This window comes from Equus caballus, chromosome 30 (genome assembly GCF_041296265.1).
Source record: "Equus caballus isolate H_3958 breed thoroughbred chromosome 30, TB-T2T, whole genome shotgun sequence".
Taxonomy (NCBI): domain Eukaryota; kingdom Metazoa; phylum Chordata; class Mammalia; order Perissodactyla; family Equidae; genus Equus; species Equus caballus.
In genome coordinates this window covers 18,783,517-18,806,238 of record NC_091713.1, presented here as the reverse complement: position 1 = coordinate 18,806,238, position 22,722 = coordinate 18,783,517, and the positions used below count along the sequence as shown (strand labels likewise).

General features: G+C 41.2%; 1 protein-coding gene across 1 annotated transcript in view; it reads left to right on the top strand.

The window, feature by feature from the left end:
- The window catches only part of RAB3GAP2 (RAB3 GTPase activating non-catalytic protein subunit 2), a 98,480-nt gene that overhangs the window by 72,688 nt on the left and 3,070 nt on the right, over nt 1-22,722 (top strand). Inside the window, exons 22-34 of the mRNA NM_001309159.2 lie at nt 3,606-3,711; nt 4,349-4,509; nt 5,582-5,810; nt 7,870-8,043; nt 8,140-8,246; nt 11,076-11,142; nt 12,758-12,828; nt 15,321-15,356; nt 16,567-16,641; nt 16,950-17,168; nt 20,653-20,742; nt 21,251-21,472; nt 22,404-22,562. Of these exons, the coding sequence (NP_001296088.1) occupies nt 3,606-3,711; nt 4,349-4,509; nt 5,582-5,810; nt 7,870-8,043; nt 8,140-8,246; nt 11,076-11,142; nt 12,758-12,828; nt 15,321-15,356; nt 16,567-16,641; nt 16,950-17,168; nt 20,653-20,742; nt 21,251-21,472; nt 22,404-22,562 (1,716 nt within the window). The remainder of the gene's footprint in view (nt 1-3,605; nt 3,712-4,348; nt 4,510-5,581; nt 5,811-7,869; nt 8,044-8,139; nt 8,247-11,075; nt 11,143-12,757; nt 12,829-15,320; nt 15,357-16,566; nt 16,642-16,949; nt 17,169-20,652; nt 20,743-21,250; nt 21,473-22,403; nt 22,563-22,722) is intronic.

The following is a 22,722-nucleotide window of genomic DNA, read 5'->3' as shown; positions in this document are numbered from 1 at the left end:
AGCTTTTTAAAAAGGCTGCTTGGTCATCGTGGTCACATCGATCAGAGGAAATGGGAGCCCACACCCTCAGGCCTTTCCTAAGCCCTCTGGCCTTGGGAAGATAAAGCGCAGGGGTACTGTGCATTCTGCTTACATCTTGCTCATTCCCAGAGCAGTTAGTGCAAGTGTCAAAACAGACCAATAACGTCTTCCTGAGTTATTCAATTTCAAGTAGTTTTTAAAGAGAATAAACAAACTTCTATTGTATTAAAAGCGTAACAGACTTTTAGATACAGAAATCATGAATAAACAGTGATGTCTTTCAGCAAAATATGTTATTAGTGTTATAAAGACAATCTGTTTGACATGCTCATTCTTCCTCTTCTTTTCTGATTATTTTCTGAAAATTTTAAATGGTAATTTTATTGGAATTATGTTCATGAAGAAACTTGGTATTTATAATCTAGGTTGTAGAAGTTTTCACGTTTAGAAAGATTTCTAGATGTACTATACCCACAAATTTTTCGGTAAAACTTTCATTTGATTTAGTCACTCTTTTGCTATATTAGTATGATTCATAGACAACAGCTGATAGTTTTTCACAGCACTTAAAACTTTATAATTATCTTCAGTGGAATTTTACCAAGTTTTAGCTTCTGTAACCTAAGACGAACCCCAGTTTTCAGGAAAGACTAGAAAATAAGGCTTCTCCTAGAGACTGACAAAATAGGGTTTTTTAAGTGTAGACAGGCAGGGCTAGCAGGTGGCTTGCTCCTGTCCTCCGCCAGCGTTTCCACTGAGGGAAGGAGCAGAGCTTTTAGGATGGCAGTGTTATAGGAGGACACTTGGCAAAAGGCGAAGGTCGTTAGGTATTAGAAGCATCAACCAACGCCTCATAGGATTTTTTGTTTCATTCTTAGGTACAGGTTTTAACATCTTAGTTACTACTTAACTTAGAACAGAGGCATTAACTAAATTTCCTCTGAAGATTTCTATTATTCAAAATCTCTTACTCACATTTCATCTGGTAATATGTCAGTATGTGACATTTATTTATATGTGAAATAATTCACATTTACAATATGTGAATCGGTGATATGAATGTTCACATTCTGAATAATATAGTGTGACATTATTTGCTATGATGTTTTGAAAGGATATCTTATTTTGTATTTGCTAGTTATAGAATAGTTACCTTCCATATACTGTCTTTTCCTGTTGTGTGTGTATGTGTGTATGTTTCTATGCGGTAGCTCAATTTATGTCTGTATTCTCTTCTTTGATTATTTTTCTTCTTTCACCTCCATTTTTTCTAAAGTTTAAAGAAATCTGTTGCCTGTAAGTGATTCTAAAATTGTATCATTGTGCCCTGATGGTTCCCATGGCATCCTGTCTTTCACATTCTATGTGTTTTGACCTTCTGTATCAAACAAAAGCTTAATTGATTGGAATTTTTAAAGTTTGTTTAAAAAAAAACACTGTAGGTTATAAGCCAAGATTACCTGGTTGGACGAGAGATAAAGAAGGGCTGACCTAGGAAGAGATGGGGAAGAGGAGTTAAGCAGAGGAACAGGTTCTTTTCGTTTGTTTCAGAATTTGCTAAAGGTTGTGGTGCACAGGGGGAGTGGTTAGTTGGAGAGAAAAGTAGAAGAGCTCATAGTGTGAAGAGAGATCCAGGGCATGGTGTTTAATTTATCTAAATATAATTTAGTCTAAAATAAGCCTTTGGGTTGCCAGTCTTTATGAACACTTTGAAACTTTGTTGCTGGTGGGGACATGAGTCAAGCTTTGAGAGACACTGAACCCATTAGTGTGTTTAGAAACCCGGTGTACTCTTAAAATAAGTCCTGGTCACACATTTTGTGCCTAAAATTAATCAGAACGAGTCCAATGGCAACTTGAACAGTGAACCTAAACGATAAATTCTACTGTCCCCCCTCCTTGCCTTTTGATTTGCTTCACAGCATATGTGCGTACAAACCCCGAGAGTAATTTCCTGTTGATAATGGAATGTCTTTGTTGCCTACTCAGGTAACCAGTTTTTTCAGCCTGCCCTAGTGATTACAAGCAGCAGTGTTGTATGAGGCTAAGAGGAAGTCTCGAAGAGAGGGACTAACCTTGATAAATGGATGTGGTCAGTCAAAATCTGTGGGCTACACAGGATGTTGTGTGACAAGTGGAATGAACATGGGATCACATGATCCCATTTTTGTAAAACAGTGACCCCCACCTTCTGTCCCCCCTCCATAGTACTCTTGTGTCTATACTTAGAAAGCCCTAAGTGCCATTATTTGGACATAGTAAGCTCTGTATAACTGTTAGCATTTATTGCTGATAACATTCTCATTGTTTTATGAATATGAGGAAAAATATGAAAGGACAAATTTGGTTGTAAAAAATAAAAAGGTTTCTGGATGGGATGAAATAGAAAGGGGGCTGACGTGGGGAGAGACGTGGCAGGGTTAAAGAAAAATTAAAAAGAGGGAGAAATAGAAGACTTCACTTTAAAAATTGTGTTTTTATATTTGTAAAAGTTATGTACATATATAAAGCTATATGTACATGTACGCACATACGTATGTACTACTTTTTAGAGCGAAAAGAGAAGATGTGTGAGAATCAGGCAGATCTCGTTCAGACTGCAGTTCTAACTCATTAACTGCATGGTGCTGGGTTAGTTATTTTTCCTTCTCATCGTTTGTAAAACCTGCGTCATCGTCCCTGCCACGAGAGGTTGTCAGGACAAAATGAGGTGACACGCGTGTCAAGCACTTATCATAGCTCCTGGCCCATAGCTCATTCTCATAAGTTAATTTCCTTCACACACTTCTTCAACTTCCTACTCTTATGAATTTTTGCAAATTGTTTATACTAATACATTTAAGCTGATAGTCAACCTTTTGTTTGAGAGCTTTTTATCACTGAAGGTACTACGGATTATAAGCAATCAAAGCCTCTCACAGACACCAGTATTCACAGATGTGGCACCATGCCATTAAACTTGTCATTATCCCAGACTTATCTGTGTACAAATTTGTAAATTTTAAGAGGTTTCCACTCAAAGTAGATATGCTGGTTCATAGGCATCTTAAAAGTCACTTATGTTGATTTAAGTGTTTTTGTTTAAAATCTGTTTCTCATGATTTGTTAGTGACTTAAAATTTGGAGTTTGATAGTTTTACATACTTCTTCCCTACTGCCAAGTCTGCAGTGCCTTGGTGTGGCCAAGGTGAGGGCAGGGTTCACAGCTCCAGATCCTCCCTCTCTCCTCCAGTCTCCTCCTACAGCTGAGTGGCCCCTCACCAATCTATAGGGAATCCATGCTAGTGTGGTAGTGTCCTTACTGGTGATATGCTCCTAATAGAGGCTCGAACTGAAGGCAGTGCCTAACCCAAAGAAGACATGGAAGTGGCGGAATTTAGATGTCTGACAGATGTTAAAGAATCTCTTAGGTAGACACAGTACCTTGTTCTGCCCCTCATGTTACGTGACATAACAAGTAACCACTTATTTCCCAACCCAAAAGACGGAATCACTCATATACACACATGTGCTCTCTAGAAAAGTACAAGATTTTCTTTATGTGAAATACTCTTAGACTGAAAGAGATTTAAATTTGATTTCAGTCTCTGCTCCTGAGTGTTTGGCTTTCTAAGGAAAAAGATATTTTGGACAAACCGCAGTCTGTCTGCTGTCTTCATACGATGCTGTCCCTCCTGAGCAAGATGAAAGGTAACGTGCCCGGGGATGCCGGGTCGTGGTTCCGAGTTCTCAGGAATGTGGGCTGCTGCTCTCAGAAGCAAAGCTTAGAGTTTGAAACACCACAGAAGCGGGGAGGAAAGATCATTTCTCCTAACAGAAGGAGATGACAATGCACAAAACATTTCACTAGAGAGATTCTTTATTAATAGAAAGCTCTTAATGCATTCAAAGTACTTTATGAAAATTAAATTTATACTATGTCATCATCATTGTGTCAAAAATGTGATGTGAGCCATGAATGCCTTTTCTTAAGTCAGTGAGGTAAATCGAATGGGCTTTGGTGGAGATAGTCCTTTTCTTATTATTTTTGGCATGATTAGAACACTAACCTATCATATGAAAACGTCCAGTAGTATTCAGCAGTGATGAAAATATTCCAAACAGGGATTTAACGTTGATTCAGGAGCAAGACGACTAGCACAGCACAAATAATGGAGTATACATGTTCTGAATAAAATAGATTGCAGATTGATCTCCCAGGTCATTCAGAAGTGCACACACATCTATGGGGAGTATTGTTTTAACCTTAGTTTAGTGTGAAAGATTGGACAAAAAACAAATTGACGAACGAAGAGTTTCTTTTTTAACTTCTCCCCTTTGCCTCTAGTGGCCATCGATGAGACCTGGGATTCCCAGTCTGTGTCCCCTTGGTGGCAGCAGATGCGCACAGCCTGTATCCAGTCTGAGAACAACGGAGCTGCTCTGTTATCCGCGCATGTTGGGCATTCTGTGGCCGCACAGATATCCAACAACATGACGGAGAAAAAGGTAAGTGGGCAAGGGGGCAGCTTTGATCTGGATCTTTCCAGGTGGCTAAGGGACTGCTGCTCCGTTTCTGGGGCTACATTGCCTGTAGTGTTGTGGAGCATCTAGAATTTGACGTGTGTGTCCATCAGGTTCTTGTTTGTCTTTCTCGGGGGGAAGGGTGCTGCCCTTAATTTGCTTACTCAGACAACATGCTACTTGAATTTAGCCACAGGGCCTAAGAGGAAAACTGGAGTTGGAGTACAGAGATCTGGCTCTCTGCCAATAGCTGCTGATTTGCGGTGAGCCCCTTCAAATGAGTCTGTTTCCTCATGCAAAATTGAGCAGGGTTAGACTGCATTATTTCTCACGTTTTTTCTGGCTCTAAAGTTCTACCATTATATTTATAACTTCCTTTTATAAGCATAGATTGTTTTTGGCATGTGGCATTGAATAACTCAAATGAAAGTTTCCCATTGACCTTTTGTTCTGTGGTTTTTCATCTCTTGAAGACACAAGTTTATTTAAAAAAAAAAACAAAAAGACTAACATCCCTTATATCTTCTGGTAGATCACATCGTTTTTACCAGGGAGCTATTGCATTAAAGTGGAGGAGACGCTTAAATGGGTCTATAGAGATTCACTCAGCGTTGTCAGTCTCAGTTTGCAGGCTAAATTTAATATCACTAGCTTAAGATGTTTATAGTAATGGAGAGAGAAGAAATTTGAGACACATATTTTATGTTAGCCAGTGCATTCTGAAAAAATAGCCGTATCTTGGTCCAGATAGAAAAAGCTGTAGCTATCGTCAAGGATGGCCCTGAAAACTTTTGGAGCCTTGAACGTTGGTTGAATCAGGTGTATTACTGCAGGTCCTTTGTAAATGTCCAGACTCCATCATCGTTGCCCCTAAATCTCCAGTCTACTCCTGACTCCTATGTTTCACCCAGCCAAGTAGTAATAATTGTGAAACAGCATCTGTTTGTCGCTTTGTGATATGTCCTGACTGTCCGTCAGTGTTTGAGTTAAAAGCTCATTCTAGTTAATGTTGATTCAGAATCTCTGCCAGAGTCATCACCGGTGCCTTCTCTGTTAGTTTTCCCAGACAGTTTTGGGTGCGGATTCGGAGGCCCTCACGGATTCCTGGGAGGCTCTTTCTCTCGACACTGAGTACTGGAAACTCCTGCTGAAACAACTGGAGGATTGTCTCATACTTCAGACGCTGCTTCACAGCAAAGCAAACATGCAGACCGCCAATGTGTCCTCACTGCAGACTGAGCCACTCCCGAGGCTTTCTGTTAAAAAGCTTTTAGAAGGAGGCAAAGGTAACCTGAAGTTTATTTGAGCATTTGTATCTGTATGTCTATATTTATATAATATAGGCTTTTTTTTTTAGTAGAAATGACTGAAAGAATAAGGAAAGAGACATACACTCAGATTTTTAAAATGAGTAAATAACCAACCACGTACTTCTTCTCAGTTACTCTTCTTAAAGTATGATCCTATCCGTTCCCTGCTCAGGAGCTCCCAGCAACTTCCCCCGCCTTGCAGAGTCAGCAACCCTTCTCAGAGAATGGTCAGAGCACCTCCAGAGCCCTCCCTTTCCAGCCTCCTGTCTGTCTGAGGCCAGACTTCCCTCTGGTATTTCAACCCAAGCAGCAGATCACAGGAGATGGGATGCGGAAGCTGATCGGAGAATCCAGACATAGGCTGGACGTTCAAGAGAGCTGCAGAAGTGTAGTGCCACTCTTCTCACTAAATATCGTTTTTTTGCTTTGGGAAATATAATTATTTTCATAAAATATTAACATGTAATGGGCTCATTTTTATTTTAAAATGAGATAATATTTTTTACATTTCTCAGTTTTAATTTCTAATACTATAAATATTGGTAAATGTAACTCACAAGCTCCAGTTCTTTGGGGTCGTCAATAATTCTTGAGTTTAAGAGACTAAGAAGTTCGAAGACTGCTAGAACAAAGTGTGAACTCTTAAGCCTGCTCTCCAAGAACTTTTGACTTTGAATCCAACCCATTTTTCCGTTTCTTGCTTGCTTGTTGCTAGATTTAGAGTTCAGATGAAGCATCTGTGTGATTCCCCATCTCTGGATCTGAGCCCTTCGTCTTCCCTTTCCCCGCCTCTCCCACGCATGGATTCTCAGTTTTACTCATCTTTCAAGGCCCAGCGGAAATGCTGCCTCCTCCAGGAAACCTCTCATGATCCACTCACTGCAGATTTTCTCTTCTTCCCCCTCATTCCACAGAACTTTATACCTCCTTTCTGATGCGTCACTTTTTCCTGTCCTGGAGTCATGGGGTTCCTGTGCTTAGATCTTGCAGGACCATAAGCATCTTAAATCTTGAATCATCTTGGCATACTCCCTCTTCTTCCCAGCAGTCCTGTGGGGCATTTGATACTGGAATGAGTGTATTTCTGGGTTTATAAATACCCAGGAATTTATCGATTTTTGTTTGGTTAGCTCATTTTCTCATTATTTATCATACTTGTGAAAATTTTTAACTGTAAATTCACTGCACTCTGTGCTGCCACCTGGTGAAACTGTAGGAACAGCATTTTAATACTAACCTAAGCAATGGGGGCTTGCTTCCAGAGTAAGAGTAATCAGATGATTTAGAAGCCAAACATAAGAAACTAGATCGCCCAGCACACTGCTCTCCTGTATTTTCACTGATGATTGTGATTTTACTGTGAAGCCTTCTCTTTGTGGAAAGGTTTTTATTTGAATCCAAACAAGAGGAAAAGTTTTGGTAAATTATAGAAGAATGTGTAGTTTGTTTTAGGTAGTAAATGAGACTCTTCATCTTGAATGTTTTCTGTTTGCATTTATACATTTTTGGACTGTATTGGTCACTGAAACATGGTATAGCATCCTCTTGTTGATTAGCTTTGCCATGGCTGAATTTTGGCCATAAATATCCTATAGAGGCAAATTAGTTGACTATTGAAAGTAATATTGCCCTAAGAAGCCTAGATAAATATCATGCTAATCAGTCTGTTCTCACTGATGTTTAAATGAGAGTGTTTAAAGATGTACTCGCCCCTTCACCTTTGTTAGGTAAAGTATATTTTGAATTTGTGGGCCTAGAAGGTCTGTGGTACATAGACGTCTGTATGCATACTCATTGATAGTTATCTAACATTCTACCAGAGTGGAAAGGTATCAGATGGCGCACTTGCCCTCGCCAGCTGAGTGGTATGTGATAATGCTACTGTGAGTCTTGTGGCTTTGGGGCATCACTTCCAGGCTTAAAACTGAACGTGGCACTTCAGTCTGCTCACAAGGAGATGCGGATCGTTCACTGTATTGGCTCCCTTTGGCAAGCCCTGTAAATGTTCATTTTCTTTCTTGTCTCCAAACTATAGGTGGCATTGCAGACACTGTAGCCAAGTGGATATTTAAACAGGACTTCAGCCCTGAAATATTAAAACTGGCTAATAAAGAAAGAGATACAGAAAACCCAGATGAGCCTAAAGAAGGTATTAAAAGAGGTTTATTTGAGATGTCAGAGGTAGAGATGGACCTGGGAGCCATTCCAGGTAATACATAACTACAGAGAAACGTGAAATCCGGAGTGGACATTTGGCTGTTTTCAGTAAGGAAAGACTACAACCTCACTCTCTTCTGACTTGCAGACTTGCTGTGTTTAGCCTACAAGCAGTTTCCATGCAGCCTGGAGCTAGACGTGCTGCACGCACATTGCTGTTGGGAGTATGTTGTTCAGTGGAATAAAGACCCAGAGGTGAGGTTCTCGTTACCTCTTTCGTGTTAATTCTGTGTCTGTGCTCATGCTATACATACATAAGACAGTTTAATGCAATGACTTGTTATAAACACCGGGTTGTTCCCCTGTGGGATGTCCGGATACTAGGAGCTGTGCTAGGGCCTCTCCAAGTGCCTTCCCTAAGGACTCGGCTGCGTCAGCAGCTGGGCCGGGATTTCAGCCTAGGTTTCTCTGTGTATAACACAGTGTGTTTTGCCCTCCTCCTAGTTAGATGGTAAGAAGTGTATTTTTTATTTCCTTTTGAGTTCCTGTATGAGACAGCGCCGACCGTCAGAAAATTCCTCATATTCTAGTCTTCATGATAAAAGCCTGAGGAAAGATCTGACGCCAACCCATGTCTGATTGTTAAGACAGGCCTGTATGGGTTCGTCACTTCTCTTACATTTGTCTCCGAAGAAGAATCAAGAAAGCCGTATTGCCTGCAGGGCTGACTCTAGTCCAGGGTTAGCGTTGCTGCCCTCTCGCCTCTGCATGGGCATCGTTTTCTTCCTCTTTTGGTAACCACACTTTCTCCCAGGGCACTCACAGTCAGGAAGCAGTGCAGGGAGAAGGCCCAGGCTGGGAGCAGGGGACCTGGATTTGGGTCCCAGACGAATTTCTGAACAAAAGTGTGGGTTTGGGCCAGTCACTGAATCTCTGAACCTGCTTTTTTCTCTCTCTACCGGGTTGGTGTTTTTGTTTTTGTTTTTGTTTTTTGCTAAGGAAGATTAGCCCTGAGCTAACATCTATGCCAGTCTTGCTCTGTTTTGTATGTGGGTTGCCACTGCCACCATGGCTGACAAGTGATGTAGGTCTGCGCTGGGGATCCAAACCTGTGAACCCAGGCTATGGAAGCAGAGTGTGCCAAACTTAGCCACTAGTCGAGGAGGCCAGCTCCCTCCACCACTTTTTTTTTTTTTTTAAGATTTTATTTTTTTCCTTTTTCTCCCCAAAGCCCCCCAGTACATAGTTGTATATTCCTCATTGTGGGTCCTTCTGGGACGCCGCCTCAGCATGGTTTGACGAGCAGTGCCATGTCCGCGCCCAGGATTCGAACCAACGAAACACTGGGCTGCCTGCAGCGGAGTGCGAGAATTTAACCACTCCGCCACGGGGCCAGCCCCACCCCCACCGCTTTTTAATGATGAAGGTGCCAGCCCTTCAAGATTGATGGCAGGATCACCTAAGATGTAAAAACATGATGGCAAAACAAACTCTTTGCCAGTAAGTCCTTCACGTCGGCCTCCCTAGTCAGTGCCCTGGGAGATCGTCCCTCTCAAATCAAAATTCTTCCCTTTATTGTCCTTAGATTATCAGGTTGCACGCTTGAAGAATAATCTCACTGGTGAACTAATTCATCCTCATAGATTAACGGTAACAATACTTTTCCTTCCTCCAAAAAAAAAAAAGTAATTATTCACATATTAAAGGAAGACAGTAACAGTAAGTGACTTTAGGACGGGGAACCCTCTTCAGTTGACTTCCCTCCAGCCTCAGTGGTAGTCGTAATTCGGCTCTCTACTTAAAGAGAGCCTACTTATTTCTCCTACATGAAAGACCTCTATGTATTCTTCCTACATGAAAAAAGAATGTTAGGACTTGAACAAGGACATAATAATTTCTAAAATCTGAGTAAATGAATTCCAGATTCAGGTCTAAGAAAGTGATATTTAAGGAAAAAACTCTTATTTTACAGCATTCATTTGTAAACCAAAGGCTGTTTGCATTGTGGACACAGACAGAGCTGAGCTCAAGCTCCTTGCCACTGCTTATTAGCTGTGTGACCTTTAGCAGCGTTTCTGATCCCTCTGCTCTCAATTTTCTCCTTAAAGTAAATGAGGGATATATAGCACTAGCTATTTCGAAGGATGCATGCATAGTATCTGGAATTTTAATTAGTGTTATCATCATCTATTATTAGGATTGTTTACATTTAGAATAAGTGGCCATTTTTCTTGTTTGTTATTTTTTCCTGTTAAATATTTATCTCCTTGCCTCACCCAACCCCTGTCCCAATCCCGCCATTTTACTCACACAGCTTATTATGCTCAAACCAACTGAAGTTGCCTTTGGGGAGTTTCCAACACCAGTATATGTTGGCACAGGGGATGCGTTTAATCTTTGTACAGGCCACAAAGTTATTTAGCCAAGACCTGGATAATTTGATCAGTTTTACATACTGTATTTGAATTTTAATATGTCAACCACCTTGATCAGGAAGAGTTGAAATTCAAACATCCCTCTGGTATTTCATATTTCCTTTCACTGCTTTCTCCTTGGCACTTACACTAACATAGCACACAGTTTACTTACATATTTATTCTCTAGCTCCCTCACTAGAATGTAACCTTGGTGAGGGCAAGGGTTGGGTCTGTTTTGTTCATCACGGTATCCCGGGTACCTCGTGCATGGTAGATGCTTAATAAATATTTGTTGAGGAATGAATGAATGAATGATATTTGCAAAGAAGTTAACCGATTATTGTCAAATCTGTGTGAATTCAAGTATTTTTTGGAGAGAACACTACTGTGTTGTACAAACCACAGTAAATTGTGAATCCAGATGTCAGCATATATGACCTGGGGGTTTCTAGGAATCAATCACTGTATAGATAATGTGAATTTAAGACAGACAATTGACGTTATCTTATAAAAAATTACTTTTTCCTAATAATTCCATGTTCTTATCACAGCATTCTTGGGTAGCTTTATACAGACATTTATGTGAGAATTCTCCGTTTGTATGTGAAACGCCTATTAAATGATACGCTTTTTTTTCTTTCTTTCTTTTTTTCTCCCTGTATGTAAGGAAGCACGTTTTTTTGTTAGGTCAGTAGAACACCTGAAGCACATTCTCAATGCGCATGTTCAGAATGGTGAGTAAACAGGTGTTACAAACAGGACTGCTTGATTCAAGAGAGGCACGGATCTTTAAATTCACCTCCTGTTAATTTTTTCATTTGGTCCCGCCACCCGCCACATGACTGTGTATTGCCATATGCAAGGTGCTGGCTGTTTCAACGGTTTGGAGGAACGCTCTCCAGAAGGGGGCGGGGGGCAGTAATGATCACCTCCGTCCCCACCCATCAGTTTCCCAAGCTGACAAGTGTTCCTAGGTGTGAGTCAGGAGAATATTCTGCACGAATCAGTGATTCCACGTTTAGTTCACAGGTAGATAAGGAAAGAGGGATGGGCTGCTTAGGACTACAATTCCTGATGAAAAAGTCCAGGAGCCGGAACCTGATAATACTGTACCCCGGAAACTGCCTTGTGCTTCTTGTAGTAAATGTGCATCTTCTCCATTGGCTGCCATCCCATGGGGACTGCCGGTGTCTCCTTGCAAGAATGTTACAAATTGTTGTTGAAAAATTGTAAACAGGTTGTTGGTTCCATTTAATAGATCGATGGGTTCCCCTTCAGGAATTAGTTGAGGAGCTCAGCACCTCAACTTAGTAAGACGACTAAGTGGTGAGACTAGGTGTTGGGCCGGGTAGGAGGGGGATCGCCTTGATGTCTGTGTGGTGAATTCTTCGCCTGCACCACCTTCCTGCAGGTGGAATAAAGTCAGATTGCAGGAGTTCTAAAATGTTTCATTTTACTTGAAGGGAACTTGAAAATTATTTTATTTATTCGTCTCTTAGATTTTACCTTCTTCAAAGAAAAAAAAACATTTAAAGTGGTTCATTTGTAAAATATGGTCTCTAGAGTGTCCTGTCCTTATTGTTAAAATTAAATTACCTTCTGACTTCAGGCTAGGATTTCTTCCAGTTAGAGCTGTAGCCATTTGTACATTGAGGAAGCATCCTGGCTTCTTCACAGCCTTTGAAGCCTGTGTCACTCCTAGACACGGAAGCAGCTATGTGGTAATAATAATTACTACATATGAAAAAGATGTTTCACATGAAAAAAATCATTTGGTGGACATCGGGTTGTTTCTAGTGTTGGCCTACAATGACTGAAGCTGCTCTCAGTGCTGTTGAACACACCTTTTTATCCATTTCTGCAGAACTGCTGGGTCACAGGGTACACACATATTTAGCTCTAGTAGACACAGCCACACCGTTTTCCGAGTAGTCTTATCAATTTATTATCCCACCAGCAATGTATGAGCATTCCAGTTGTTTCTCTGTCATTGCCAACACTTGGTATTTTCATTAAAAAAAGAAAGTTAGCCTTTCTGTTGGTTGTGTAATGATATCTCTTTGTGATTTTAACTTATATTTCTCTCAAAACTGATGATTTTGAAAAAATATCAGTCTTTTCTTGTGCTTATTGGCCATTTGAATATCCTCTTATGCAGCCCAGTTCTGATACTTATTAAAGATAAAGGTTTTTAATTAATTTTATAAATATTACATAAGATATAAGAAATGATATCTAAATAACTAGCCCATGTAGTTTTATAAGCTTAAGGAAGACAGTAATTTATGTCTGATGAAAGTGGAAGTACACACACATTCTACTTACTGCTTTGCCTTGACTTGCTCATAGGCATTGCGCTGATGATGTGGAACACATTCTTGGTTAAAAGGTTTTCAGCTGCTACGTACTTGATGGATAAGGTAAGGCAATTTTAAATTCCATGTACTGACTTCTTGTTTATTTGGTTCTCTTAAGTAATTGACTGATGTTAGAAAGATTGTTTACATTGGGCCTTGTTAGACCATTTTTCGTTTGATGTTTCGTTTTACTCGTGCTCGATTAAATGTAATTTCCAGTGCTGGCATTTGGATGACTTGAAGAAGAGCCCCAATCCTCGAAAGAGAGTAATATACTGTAAAAGCCTCGAAACCCAAGAGGTTAGGACTGGAGGTTGATTCAAGCAAGGACTTGCATTTTATTTTAAGTTAAAACATACAGTGTGCACTTACTCACCAATCTTTGGACATAAGGCCAAGACGTTTTCTTTGAATGGGTTTGACGGCAGTTCTGTTTTGATTTTCTGACATCAACCTCACCCATAATGCACTGCCTGTGATTTCTATATCCTGTTTCTTTGAAGTCGTGATGAATCTGTGGGTAAAATCTTTAGATTTTTATAATTCATCCCCTAATCTTTGTAGTTGTTTCCTCTCTATCTAATCCAGTAGACTTAGCGGTTAGCCACTCTTCTCCATAAATCTTTTTAAAGCATTCAACATAAAATTCATATGAACAGCTCCTTTTTTTTCATTTGTATTTCATCAGGTATTAAATTAAATTACATAATTACAATGACAGGTGCAAGCAGCATAAGTAGAATAAGTAGATTTGGAAACAAACAAGTAAGCACAGGACTCGGCTGGTGGGAGTGGGAGCTGCTCCTAGTGAGAGTAGCCTGCTGGCCTCAAGCAGTGCGGCTGGGGCCTTGTCACGATGTTCTGCAGGCCAGTCGGGAATGTAGGTTAATCTGGCATCAGTTTGGTGGATGTCAGGAGAACTGCCACCATAGCGACAGCACGTTCTTTTAAATGCACAGAGATGGACATTCCTAAACCATGACCAGCACTACAGCTCAGAGCCACTTTAGGCCACTGCTCCTCTGAAATGCTTTCTTTAACGTTAAGGGTAACATTTCTTTCTAGTTAAATCTAACTGTTCTTTCCTGTGTGCTTGTCTTCCTTGTCCACTTAACTGCTTCTTTCTTGAAACTCATCCTTCTGGCCTCTATGATGTCGTTCCCTTCTGCTTCCCCTCCGACCGCCCGTCTTTTGCGAGAATAACGCAGAGCCTTTATGGATGTGTTACTGTTTACAGTTTTACAGTGTTCTCACATCATGGTCACATGATCCTCGCAACTGGGATTTGGGTTTGAACAGGCCTGAACTAGGAAGCAGAGGGTTTATGATCGTTCGTTCACTCAGTGTTTATTATAATAAGCATTCCTTATGTGCCAAGGACTGTGCCAGGTTCTGTGGTTGCAGAGATAACAGGCACGGTCCTGCCCTCAGAGAACGCACAGTCTAAAAGCCGATAGGGACGAGAAGTGCGTGTGAACCAGTGAAAAGGGCTGAGCAGAAGCGCCCTCCGCAGAAAGTCCTGGAGATGTGAGGCAGGGTGTTGGACTCAGAGAGCTGCTAGAAGCTTCGTACTGCTGGAGCACAGGCTGTGGGAAGGAGCAGGAAGAGTTTCCTGTGGAGGCTGCATGTTTGGGGTTTTCTACTAACTTTTGGATTTTCTAATTATTTTCTAATCCTATGTGTAAACTGCCTAGCACATATGCTTGGCCTGGCACTTATGGTGAGGGCTCAGTAAATGGCAGCTGTTAGTTTATCTTGAAGACAGTGGAGCAGTTTTAAGCAGAGGAATATGTCCAGATTTGCATTTTAAAAAATGATTCTGGCAAGAGGGTGTAATATGTTGGAATTGGGATGGGCCGAGCTTGGGTGTTGGAAGGCGGGTGCAGTCATCTCAGCAGGGGCTAATGAGGTGAGGAGTCCTTTGTACTGGACTCCCTTCCTCCACTGTCACTGTCCCCTGTGAGTTCTTGTCTTAACAAGTCACATTGCTGAAGGGCAGAACTTTTATCTCCCACTTATTACCTTATATAAACTTGACAGTAGACTCTTATTAAGTACTGATTGAATCAAGGAAATCAATTGATTTTCTGAGCTAGGAATATGTCTTATGTCTGCTTTAGATTGTCTTTTTTTCGTTCTGACCTTTTAAAATTGTGGATCTTTATCAACAAGCAAAATTCTTAGCTGCTGTTTATTTAGAACCTTGAGTTTGGTTCTGAGTTTTAAGGCAAAACAGTTCTTTGATTATACAAAGTAAGGACCAGATTTTTAAAGTTGTTCATATTTAATAGTTTGAGAATATTTATTTTTGAAAAGGATTATTTGTAAGTCCAGTGTGGCGTATTTTTCATAATATATTTTTAGGTTCCCCCATAGAATTAGTTGCGTTGTGTTATAAATGAGTAGAACTAAAATTTAATGGATGAAAGGTTGCCACGGTTTTATAGCTGCATTTATGTTTTTAAAATTTGGTTACTTTTTACTATTTGTACCATAGTAATGCCTTTTTATATAAATTACTAAATAAATACAGCGTTTTCTGTCCTTTGTCTTAGGTTGGAAAATCACCAAAGGATAGATTATGCCGAAGGGTAAGTGCATTCCCTGAACTAGATGTCTAGTAGTTAATCCTGCACTTTATGTGGTATCTTATTAACTGGAGGAGTGAACTTTGCCTTGTACCATTTTGATGACACATCAGGAGATAAGAAAAATGGAAAGAGAATACTATATTAAGGAAACTGGTCATGAACTATGGCCAATGTTAATTTACCTTTCCAGATTGTCAGATAGAATGTTTAAGTTTTCTCAAGCCGTCTTCAACTTTGGACAGAGGACAGGAGGTGAGCATGCTGCCCTGGCTGCACATGTTTGCTGTACTTTGGATTAGGGATTTATAGTGGAAGCATCCAACATCAAATTGAAGTAGATTCATATGAGTAGTGAGTTTAATCTACTTAAATGTAATAACCATTGTACAAATAGTCTTAAATAATATTCCGGTCCATGGATACGGGGGCTTGTATTTGAGGCCAGTGATTAATAGTGCCAGCTTTTGCTCAAAACTTTGAAATATTCTTATTACAAATATCTTAAGAAATACTGGGACACACGAATCCAGCCATTATAGGCCTTTAGTTCCCAAAAATCACCTTTGTTGAAGAATTCTTCTGTTACAGTCTTAAGAATGGCTCTATGACCAGTTATACGCACACTCTGAATTGTTTACTTCAGGGATTGTATTGGTTGTTAGTTTGAAAAAGACTATGTGAATGCAGTAGTCTCTTGGCAGGCCCTAAAGGGAGTCAACAGGAACGACATGTTGCCCACAGCGTTAGTCTGGTATTTCGTTCACAGGCTTGAGGGTTCTAGTTTTGTTCAGAGGGTTCAGTTAAGTCCCTAAAAGACGCTCTGAAGCTAGACCAGTTTTCTGAGAACTTTTTTGGTTGGCCTCTCGCGTGTGTGTATCTTCATGCACACGCCTGGCCTCAGCAAGCTGGACAGTGAGCGCCAGTGCCGCCCTCTGTGGTAACTGATGGCACCGTGTCTTTACAATACACAGAGAACACCGATTTTTGAAACTTCATAGTAGTACAATCCTTTTTAAAGTCTAATTTTAAAATCTGTTAAGTCTAAAGAAAGGAATTAAAATGTACTAATGCCTTGACTTTCAAATTCTAGCTGTCTATTCTTTGTGGGAAGTCAGTTGAATAGATGTGTCCTGTTCTGTTCTTTATTTTTCTGAGAGTAACTGTAGCAGTTTTGCTGGCAGGAGCTAATTATGTTCCTTTTTAAAACCAGGATGTGGGGATGAGTGACACAGCGGTGACATCTTTCCTTGGCTGCTGCTTGGATCTTCTTCAGACTTTAATGGAGGTAAAAGAAATATATTTTCATTCTGAACTGTCTCTAGAAATTAAATATTCTGAAAATCATTGGACTTAAGAAAGGACTATAGAAAGAGATTGCTTTTCATTGATTCATTTCTAAGTTTTGAGTTAAGCCTAAAAAATAGCGATGTTTCTTATTAGATTCTTATTGGAATTAGATTTTACCTTTTTTATTATAATTTGGGATGGGAAGAAATATGGGTTTGCATTTTGCTGCTGGTAGACTCATTAAGATATTTGCAAGCTATTCTTTCTCTAATTCTGAACACAGTTTTCTGTTCTCAAAACCTGTAGGCAGATGTTAGCAGGGATGAAATGCAAGCGCCTGTCCTGGATACTGAGGATGCGTGGCTCGCTGTCGAAGGACCAATCTCAATAGTGGAACTGGCCCTTGAACAGAAACACATCCACTACCCACTGGTGGAGCACCATTCCATCCTCTGCTCCATCTTGTACGCGGTTATGAGGTTCTCTCTGAAGACTGTGAAGCCGCTTTCCCTTTTTGACAGTAAGGTAGGTACCTCCAAGGATTCAGAGCCGTGGTGGAGCTGAGGGTTTGCAGGCACAGCAGCACTGTCTTTCTTAATGGAAGTTGTTCAGTAGTTTTGTGACTTACGGAGGATTATTCGTCGTGGGGTTCTTTGCTCCCTGTTCCCCCTCAGATTCCCTGTTCTTCTGATTTACCTTAAATATTGGTATTCCATGGGTTTGTCCTCTCAGCTGCCCACCCTTCTCATTCTGCATGTTCTCCTGGACAGACTCATTTTCTCCCTCTCGTATCTCCAGGCCTGACCTCTCCCAAGTTTGAGGCATATATTTCTGTAGAACATCTTTGGACGTGTCGTGGGACTTCAGACACCTCATGCCTAAGCTCTGTCCCCATATTGACCCCTGTCCTACCCTTGACCTCAATTTGCTGTCCCTCCTGAAGGCTCTGGCTAGCTGGTTGATGAATGATGTCATCACATGTGCACTGGCACCAATTAGGACCCTTGATGTTATCTAGCTCAGTTCCCTTCTTCATGTCCCCCTTTCATTGTAAATTCATTCTTGTAAGTTCTTCCTTGAATCTTATCCGTCCGTTCCTCTCCATCACGGTAACCCTAGTTCAGGCCTCATTGTCTTTCCCTTGGCTATTGCAACGGCCTCCTGTTTCTCTCCATCCAATGCCATGCTGCCAGAGTTTTCTTTCCAAAACACAGACTTAATCGTATTAGTTCCATGCCAATTCATAAAACCCATTTCTTTCCCACTCAGGTGCCAAATGAGAGACAGACGTAGGATTCAGACAGAGATTAAAATTAAAATTCAGACAGTTGGTCAGCTGTATTACTGAGCTTTTTACTGACAGAAGCCAGGTGGGAGAACACAGCTCTTACCCTTATGTGAGAGACTTGCACAGCCAGGGCACAGCGGGACACCTGAAGGGTCCTGGCCCTGGAGAAGGAAAGCAGGTGCTGTTGAGAATGCCCAGCTCCTCCCAAATTCCCCAGTCCATTTTGGGGAGCAGTGAGGGAGGGGTGGGGCGGGATGCTCTTCTCACAGAAGCCCTGCCGCACAGAAACCTGGAGCCAGAGGAGGGAGGCTCCCCTCAGCCGTAACTACCTTTCCTGCCTGCCTTCCGTTCCTCTCCACCCTGTGCTGCAGCCACTGTTAGCTACCGTCCCTCCCTCGGCAAAGGCGGTCATTTGCATCATTTCGTGTCTTGTTTATATTGTTCCATTTTCACAGACAACTACTTTCTATGTCCAACTCCTATTTATTTATCACTTAAGTGTCACCTTCTCTTCGAAATCTTTGTCTACATTACCTGAACTCGTCACCTCTTCACTATGTTCCCGTGTCTGGTGCCATGCCTGGCACATAGAACAGGAGCCCAATCCGTGAGTGATGCAGTTATAATGAAGATGCTAAAGAAAAGTTGCATGGCCACAGTATGCGGAAGAGATGAGTGGATATAAGTGAGGAGGGTTTTGGAGACCATTGCAAGTCAGGAGTTGATGAGGATATGGACTGGGGAGAAGCGATTAAAATCATAGAGGGATTGGGAGGAATCAGGGACCTAATGACAGTCTGGGTTTAGTGCTGGAGGAGATGGGAGCGGGTAAAATTCAATTCAACTCAAGCTGGCGAGACTGGGCAGGCCATTTACAAGGAAGCCCATTCAGAATGATTTTAGACATGTTGATTTTGAGAGTAAATAGAAGCAGAATACTGTATGTTTCAAGAAATTCATGTTAACATTTAGATCCCGACGGTTTAAAGGCAGACTAGAAGTCTGGTGACAAATTTTCATCTTCCTAATAAAATAACAGATAATATTTATATTTGTAAATACAGATTTTGAATGAATTATATCTTTCGTTTGAGATTGTAAAAGGAGAGTACTTAAAAGTTAGGTTGTTTTTTTTTTTAAGAAAAACCAAAATAAACTACCTAGTTCAGTACTCCCCTCGAAAAGGGAGTTTGTGAAACCAGAACATGTCCAGACTTGGATAAGCACAGCAAGGATGTTAGTCCCAACCCATGTCATGCTGGCATGACCTGAGACAGTCATGTGCCTCTCTTATGTAAATAGAGACGCAGTGCCGTTTGGCTAGTGAAACAGAATCCCAGCTCTGCCGGTGGTGTTTAGTTTAGTTTCTCTCAGCCTTTCTCATTCAGAAGTCATGATTCCAGTGCCTTCCTCATGGTAGTTCTGAGCGTTGAATGACATACTCAACATGAAGTGCTTAGCAAAGCCTGGAACACAGTAAATAATAAATGGTACTATAATAGATGTGCACACATACTCTCCACCTCAGAGGCCCTCATGTAAAATGGGCGCTTATATCTAAGATTACCAGGTGGAAGCTACAGAGAAATAGATTGTGGGTGAATGCATGGAAAAACTTTCAAATGGTGATGCCCACAATTCACTGGGTTGCCCTAGGAAGTCTGCTGTTTCTCATCACTAAAGGATGAGTAGCTTTACCTAGTTGGCCACTCAGTAGATGACTACCCTCATAGGTGATTAGGTCTAGAAAGTACCTTAGAAGATATCTGGGATGATTTGTTTGCAGGTGAAAAAACAGGAGCCGGGATGGTGGGGTCCTTTGTCCAAGGTAACCTGGTTGGAAGTGGTGGACCTGGGACTAGAACCTGGGTCTTCCAACTTAGAGGCCAGTGCTCTTTGCTTTGTATTACATTTCCCTCCAAGGAACTTCGGAAATCCTATTTCCTGATATTCTGTTTTGGCTATTCATACACACATCTGTTCTCTTAAACAAGGTGTTTTTAAACAGTTCAACACGTGTTTTTGAGAGGATTCAGAGTACACACTATGTATTAGCTATCTTTATTGCATAACAAATTATCTCAAAACTTAGTAGCTGAAAACAACTAATATTTATCATTTTTGTGGGTCAGGAATCTGGGTTCCTCTTATCTATGTGTCTCTGCTCAAAGTCTCTCATGAGTCTGCAGTTAGGGTGTTGGCCAAGGCTGTGGTCTCATCTCAAGGCTCAAGTGGGGTGGGGACAGGGGAATCCACTTCCAAGCTTACGTGATTATTGGCAGGAGTCCGTTCCTTGCCACCTGCACCTCTCCATAGGGCAGCTCACAGCATGGCAGCTGTCTTCCCTCAGCACGAGTGAGAGGATGAGTACCTGGAGCAGAAGCCACAGTCCTTCTGTAACTTAAAAGTGACCTGCTCTCATCTCTGCCTAATTCTGTTTGCTAGCAGTGACTCACCAGCTATGAAATTACACTCAAGGGACAGAGATTCCACAGGCATGACTGCCAGAGGGCTCACTGGGGACCACCTTACAGCATGCCTACTACGTACTGGATAGTTGTTATAAATTAAGTGAATAAAATACTTAAATGTTATTGTTCAAGGAGAAAAAAAATCAACCATGAGATATTCTTGATTAAATGACTTAGTTTTTTCCCTTCCCCTCTTCCTTTAATAATAATCCATACTCATCAGTTTTCTTGGTCTCTTCTTTCTTTTTAGGGGAAAAATGCATTTTTCAAGGATCTAACTTCAATTCAGTTATTACCTAGTGGGGAAATGGATCCAAATTTTATTTCTGTACGACAACAGGTAAATTAGTTATCGAGTTTTCTTTCTTGGAAAAATTGTAAAGCAAAAATCTAGCTAACCTTTAAAGGATGACCACTTATAAGGTGTTCTTGAAAGCTAGTTTCCTTTTAAATTGCGTGTTCTTTTTTCATAATTAAACAATTTTAATGGAAAGCTACTCTAATTGACAGAAAAGCCAAAAACTGCTTTGAATTAGTTTTAAGATTGGCACCAAAGCTAACATCTGTTGCCAATCTTTTTTTTTTTCCTTCTCCTCCCCAAAACCCCCCAGTACATAGTTGGATATTCTAGTTGCAGTTCCTTCTAGTTGCGGCATGTGGGACACTGCCTCAGCATGGCCTGATGAGCGGTGCTAGGTCCATGCCCAGGATCCGAACCGGCGAAACCCTGGGCCACTGAAGTGGAGTGCACAAACCTAACCACTCAGCCACAGGGCCCGCCCCTGAATTAGATATTTTTTAATAAACATATTAACAAGACGTTGTTGTGTCTCTTCTCCATTTTCAAGTTCTTGCTGAAAGTTGTTAGTGCAGCTGTCCAGGCTCAACATTCAGTTGCAAAGGACAAAGATTCCCCGGAAGAGGCACCGACCGCTCCTTTCGGGAAAGACCAAGATTGGCCGGTTCTGGCCGTGGATCTGGCCCATCACCTTCAAGTCAGTGAGGATGTCGTTAGAAGGCATTATGTGGGGGAACTCTACAACCACGGAGTGGACCACCTAGGAGAAGAGGTAATCATCACCCCAGGAGTGTCACTGGGCGCGAGGGATGAAATTGATAGCGAGAGTGAAAAATCAGTCAAGTCTCCAGTACAGCTTGTTGCTTTTCCTTTGAATCTCTATGCACAAAAATAGAACAACAGAATATTAAAATATAAAACTAGAGTCAAATTCCTGTTTCTGGTCAATGTTTATAGTAAACTCTGCAGGGTGCCAGGCCTATTCTGTGCACGGGGTCAGAGCAGTCAACAAAACAGATATGGTTCCTTCCTCACGGACCTGATAGTCTGCTGGTGGGGCAGAAAAGTCTGCTGTTTTCTACTGAGTGATAAATACTGTGAAGAAAATGAACAGGATTGTGTGAATAAACAGGAGCTTTTACAACAGGGTGTCAGAGGTGAGCCCCAAGGAAAAGCCAGCAGCCAGCCACTCAGAAAACTGGGGGAACAGTGCACAAGGCAGAAATATCGAGAAGTACCAAGGCCCTGAGGCGAGGACTAGCTTGATGAGATCCTGGCCAGAAGGGCCAGCATGGCTGACCATACAGTTAGCAAGGAGTGAAGAAAGATGAGATGAGGTGGAGAGGCTGGCGGAGGCCAGATCATAGAAGGTCTCCCAGCCCACGGTTATTGAAAGTGCATTCAGAAGCCGTTAGAGAGTCTTGAGCAGTCATGATGTGATTTAATATAGTTTCCTTTCTTTGCCAAAAGCTTGGAAATTACTCATGTAGTCATACTGAATTAAAAATCAGGTGGTAAGAGAAAAAGAAATTAAGATGATGGCAGAAATTTGGGTTATAAATGCTGTTTGATTTGGACTTTATTTTGTTTGTATACATGGCATAGCTCAAAAATGCACTAGCATCTCTTTGCTGGCAGTGCCTTCTGTGGAGTCACTGATCTGTGAGCTCTTACAGTCTATTTGTCCATGTGCGTTTCCTCAGGCCATTCTCCAGGTCCAGGACAAAGAGGTCCTGGCCTCTCAGCTGCTGGTGCTGACAGGGCAGAGGCTGGCTTATGCGCTCTTCCACACCCAGACGAAAGAAGGAATGGAGCTGCTTGCCAGCCTCCCACCCACACTCTGTACCTGGCTGAAGGCGATGGTAAGTAGAGTAGAATGAGACAAATCAGAAGGTCAGTGGATGTTTTCTCAAATGTATATTTAATAACAGTTAAGGAGAAAATTTAAATTATATGTTTAATTTACTTAGTTCAGAAGAAAAGCATTTTTTATTGGGAAATAACCATCCTGATAACTCTTAA